Source organism: Charadrius vociferus, unplaced genomic scaffold, assembly GCF_000708025.1.
Source record: "Charadrius vociferus isolate BGI_N301 unplaced genomic scaffold, ASM70802v2 scaffold119, whole genome shotgun sequence".
Classification (NCBI taxonomy): Eukaryota; Metazoa; Chordata; class Aves; order Charadriiformes; family Charadriidae; genus Charadrius; species Charadrius vociferus.
Window position 1 is genome coordinate 1,051,701 of NW_009650170.1, and position 5,826 is coordinate 1,057,526.

Here is a 5,826-nt window from a genome sequence, read left to right on the forward strand (position 1 = left end):
CTCGAGGGCCGGCGGGGGGCGCAGCTCGATCCAGGCCTTGGTGGGCGTTAGATTGAGGCCCTCTGACCCCTCTGGTGTCCTGTCAGAATTAAGTAATTAAATAAGTGTTTCTCACCCTGGTGAGCAGGGGCAGTGTGCAGGCCTCCCGGTGGGAGCCGCCATGGAGCCAGGGTGACGGCGGTGGGATGGGCCTGTGCAGCGCTGGATGCCCGAGGGCGTGAAAGATGAGGGGACTTCAGAAAAGTGCAGGACCTCATCGATCAGCTCATACGTGTGAGCTTTGGAGACACCCCTTCGTGTGGCATTGGGTGTGTTTTAGTCAGCTTTTTGCCTGTATTCCTTGCACGCGGCCTACCTGCGCGGTGCTGCTGCCTGTGTGTGGCTGCTGGGGGGGCCTGGCAGATGCCCGGTGGCCCATCGGGTTCGGCGTTGCTGGAAAGCTTGTCTCAGGAGAAAGCGGGTCTATGCAAACAGGAGTCGAGAATCGAGATGTTGGCTTAGTGACGCTGCGGTGTGTTGTCAGTGTAAATGTTTCTATTTAATTATTTTGTTTCAATAATAAAAGGGTAGAAATCAGCTTGTACTCAAAACACGAAATTTCACTTAGAAGCCCAAGATTGGCTGAGGCAATTTATTGTGTGTTTTGGTTTTGTTTGCTCGTGTGCCAAAGGGTCCATCACTTATCCAGATGGTTGTCACCACACTCCCATACAAAGATCGTCTGTTCATGGCCGTTGCACAGAGAGCACAACCAAGGATTCCGGAGCACCCCATTCAGTGCTTTTACTGACTTTATTCTCAGTGAGGGAGGCCAGTTGGAAGTCTCATGGCACTTACTACAGCTCCCAGCCGCTCTGGCAAAAGATGTTCTTTGTAATACGGCTCCCATATTTTTTATGCAGGGTAAGATCATGTTTTGCATCCATACTAAACAAACAAAAACAAGCACAAGAGGTAGATTTACCACATCTCATCTCTTTATCTGGAGATTTTGCATGAAGCCATTTCTCTTCATTCTTTTTCTCCAGCAGCCACAACAATTGTAGTATCCCTTTCCTCAAAAGACAACTGATACTGATTTTTCATGTACCACTCCTACCATACTATCTTTTTGACAGTCTCAAACAATACAAGAGCACATTTCCCTCCTCAGTGTACGTATTTTGACAACTTTGACAACTGGTACAGGGAAATGGTTCTGATCAAGAAAACCGTATTTGGTTAGTCCCCCACAAAATTAAGGTTTCTGATGAGATCTTTCCTCTGCCAGTTGGGTGCTGAAGATAGTACTGGTAGTGAAAAAGTAAAAATGAAATTTTAAAAATGCTGTAAAAATGAAGAAATACTGCAAAGAATAAAAAGCATTGGCAAGTAGGATCAGAGGAAGAAAGAGAAAGTCTACTTGCAAGGCAATACACTTATTTTTCTTGCCCACTCTCTTGCACAACAGCCAGCCACCTGACAATTGCCTGCTTTTGGCATTAGTCAGCTCTTGTATTAGCTTTTAACGTTTGTTGATAATTTTCGCTCATTTGTGCCTGTGGATATAAATCTGGTTATTTATATGAAAAAATGTGTTACCAGTAAATATTGTTAAGTCTCTGAAGAGCTACATTGTGTTAGCCTTCTGATATTTATATGTCCACATATAACTAATCAGCTTCAGAGGAAAGTAAACAGCAGAGGTCTGTTTAGCCTCTTTCTGAAGGTCAACAGACAAAATAAAAAGCATCCAAGGTCACATGAAGCACATTTCCAAGCTGGTTTATACCACAGTGTATCCCATTTCTTTATATACCTTTTTATTTTGTGAGCATCAGAACTGATGGCACATATATGCGAGAGACTTGTCTGTGATCAAGTTAATTGTAATACTGCCTGCTGTGCATACATATAGCTCGTCATATGCTTTCTTTCACCCTGAATTTGCATATTTTTTTAAATTATTACTGTAATAAGCATCCACATTAAAAGAATGGTAGAAAAGAAATTAGGAAATGCACTTGCAGCCTTAATTTGATCCCCTTTATAATAACGTTTTTAATTCCTGCAGCATGACCAGTGCAATTTCTTTCCACTGGATTCATGGCGGATTCAGCACCCTGTATGCAATTAGATAAGACTTGTGTAACTGATGAAGCTGGTCTCCACAGTATTCTCGTCAAAACATATATATTTTTCAGAACTATATTTTCTCCTAGTACTTTCTTAGTATCTGAAACCTATACCCATATTTATTATGTCCCAAATGTTGAGGTCTCTTCCCGTCACTCTGCCTGTACTACCTAGTGCTGTGTGACTGATGCACCCTTAGTGAAACTGTGATGGAGGATCCATGCTTGTCCTACCAGCAGGAGCAGCAAAGTTGCAAGCAAAAAGGCAAGATAGTCTGTGTAATCTTGCACTGGGGAAAAATAAGCAGGTTAAACCTCCAGACTGGCTCTTTAAAAAGTAAAATAAATCCTTTTATAACAAGTAATAATTTACTTCTCATAAACCTGTCAGCACCAGCCAGAGCTCAGACACTATATAAACATACGTACATCTTGGATTAATTACACTTGCCTCCAAATTTGCTGCAAGTAATTCAGTACGAGGATAATGCAAGAAAACACTGAATACTCTGACGGTTGGTATTAGAAAACACAATCTCTTGTGTAAGGGAAGTTGGTTTAATTACCACGAGTACAGCCTTTGCGTGTTGTTGCAGGTGACGCAGTAGCAAGCCCTCTCCGGTGGGGCACGTCCCAAAGCAGCCCTCCCTACAAGGCGGGTTCAGGGCCTTCTGCAAACACAGTGAAATCCTGCCCTTGCCCTGTTGACTTGTGGAGTTCAGTGGTGGGGGATGCTTTTGGCACAAAGAGTGTAAACTGTTGAGGAGTAGATTCAGCAGTGGCTTTGAAATTCAGTGGTTGCTTTAGTTTTGAATTACTTGTCAGTTCTAGCTGTTTTCCTGTACTTCCTGCCTGGTGCTAGTTTAGTTCACTGCAGCTTTTTAAAGCCCTCCATCCAACGTCATGGAGCCGTAGAGCTGAGGACAAACAGAACTGTTGGATAATCTTATGCAAAATGTTGTAAATCTCAGGATGTTCTGTTTTCTGCATCTCCTGTGTGCTGAAGCCAGTGACCAGGGTTTGTCCCTGTCTCCTGTCTCAGGCGAGACAGGAGGAGATTCTGCTCAGAGAGAGCACATAAGCATGGCTACTGTCTGCAGCCTGGTCCTCTAGCATCTCCAGATGTTCCGTTAGGGATGTCAGAGGGTACATCCCTGGCTATTTCTCTCTGTTTCCAGTACAAGGACTGCTGCTTATAACTCTCTCATCTGGATTTGGACCTGCAAGTGCAGTGCGCTTCCACGGTGTCTCACAGCAGCAAGTTCCAGAAGTCATACCTGTTAGATAAAGCAGCGCTCCTCTTACCTCAGTTTCGAAATACCAAATGCCCCCTCTGCTGCTGGTATTGCAGGATGTGGTGAATGATGGTTCTGCATTGTGTTTCATTTGCTACTTTGTGATTTTGTAAACCTTGATCTTATCTTGCTCAGCCTTCTCCAAACTAAGGCCCCACAGTCTTACCAGTCTCTCCTCCAAAGGCAGCCGCTCTGTCCCCAGAATCATGTTAAATGCTCTTTCCTGTACCTGCTCAACTTTACTATGCCTTTCATGAGCACTGTGTGCAAGTCTGGTCTCCACATCCCAAAATGTGGGCTGACCGCCATTTTACACGGCAGAAAAACAATGCTGTCTTTTTTGTTCTCTAACACATTTCCTTGGGGTTTTTTTGGCTGCCATACCACAATGAACTGAAGGTATCCAGTCTTCCTTTTAAGACATAAAAAGATCAAAATATTCCCACTTCCCTTGGTCTGTTTCTCCGGTGATTGATCACCTTCACGGTAAAAAAACATGCTGAGTTTCGTATTTGAAATTTTCTGTTTAATGTTCAGACTTCGGGGTTTTTTGTTTTTCTACCTACTGCTTTCTGCTGTTGCTGTAAATGTACACGTGCGTCATATAACTTCGTGCATAATGTACACAAAACTTTTGAGTTTTAATTTTAGCAGAGAAAGTAATGCTAACAAAAGACAGAGTGATCCTGGGTTTAGCTACCAGGATGCAGAGATCCTTCAACACAGCGCACAGGATAAAACGCTTCTCCTGCTTCTGTTTGGTTTTCTTCTTAGGAAAGTACTAAACCTCAGAAACCAAAACTTTAGTATTCTCACGAACCAGTTTGCTTGTGGCAGTAAGCAAGATTCAGTATATATTCTTAACTAGCTTTTAGAGTGAGCAGCTTGAGTACTGTCTCTTTCAATAAATGATATGGGACTGTCTATCACTAGTACAAAGACAGGAAAAAAATCAGTCTTTTGAATAAATGTACATGAATAGAAGTTGAAATATATTACTGTGAAATATATTACTTCGCCACTACTTTTAGTCCATCAAACATATTTTGGCTAATTCTTTGGGAAGGTACTTTGATGCATTCATAGGTAAATCTGAAAGAATCAAGCTGGGAGAAACATCTGTGTAGATGTCCAGATTTTTGTCGGCATAATTTGGTTTATGAATACAGATACCACTGATTCTGTTGGTAGCAATCACAATTTTTCAGGCAGCAGAAAACATCAGTTTTAAAATACCTGATTTTGTAAAACATTTGCCCTAGCTATTACCTAGGTGTAAAAAGAAGTATCTCTGAATATCAGTTGTGTCACACTTTTGACGTAAAATGCCACATGTAGGAGTCTAGATAAAAGTAATCTCTGCGACATGAGACATGTGGGATGACCATGTTGTTTAAACTACCCTGAGCAGCACTGCGTAGCAGATGTAAAGTTTGTGGTTCCCACGTCAGAGAAGCCCTAAGCACCTGCGCTCCAATGTGTAAGCCGGTGATATTCAAATAAGAACTTAGCTAATAATTTGGTTCTTTTGCATACAAAGTGAAAACCATATCTGTTTTGGTTATACTTTATTTTCTGTCCCCAGCACTGAAAATGTTACATGAAGAACCTCTCTGGCGAGGCTGGATGAATTTTGGACAGAGTGAGCTGGTGGGAATAGATCTTTGTGTATGTCCCGTGGCAGCCAGTTACTCTAGCCCTGATAGCCCTGATAGCCCTGACCCTGCTGGAATGGCTATGTCAGGGTTACAGGACACAGACATTGCTATTAAATAAAGATAAAAGGGTTTTAGATTGTTTTATTTCAAGAGAAGACAGCAAAGTAACCTGCCTGTATGTTGTTCAAAGACTAATCTGAATCCACAATATCAATTTCTGTCTACGTTTTCCAGCAGACGCTGTTCAAACAAAAGATTGTTGGAGTTAAGGGGTGTGTCCCACAAAGAGCTCTGAAATTCGTTTCTTCCTTGAGCCTTTGCTTGCAAATCTGGGATTGTCTTTTACTGTATGTACACACTTGTCCCTTCCCTCCCTATCTTCTCACGTTTCTGCCTGACGCAGTTCAGGTTATCAGCATTTCCGTACGTGGTCCCGACCTGCCACTACCCATCCCATGGAGCACTTGAGACACGTATCGCTCTATCACTATCCCTGCAGCTCCTGTTTTCACATCTTCCGTTGTCACCTTTGTCCACTGAGTGTTATTAGCCATTTCTCACACCTTGGGATTTTCCCATTTTGCGGAATCATAGAATGGTATGGGTTGGAGGGGACCTTAAAGATCATCTAGTTCCAACCCCCTGCTGTGGGCAGGGACACCTCCCACTAGACCAGGTTACTGAAAGCTCCATTTGTTATATATCGTGACTAGCTTCTCATCAAATAACCATTGCTGTTCCCAAAACTTCAGCTCTGAG

At 42.7% G+C, this 5,826-nt stretch overlaps 1 protein-coding gene across 1 annotated transcript in view; it reads right to left on the reverse strand.

Moving 5' to 3' along the window:
- PRKAR2A (protein kinase, cAMP-dependent, regulatory, type II, alpha) overlaps positions 1–5,621 on the reverse strand; it is a 67,577-nt gene extending 61,956 nt beyond the window's left edge. Inside the window, exon 1 of the mRNA XM_009892538.1 lies at positions 5,495–5,621. Coding sequence (XP_009890840.1) covers positions 5,495–5,621 — 127 coding nt within the window. The remainder of the gene's footprint in view (positions 1–5,494) is intronic.
- Between the last annotated feature and the right edge of the window lie 205 nt (positions 5,622–5,826).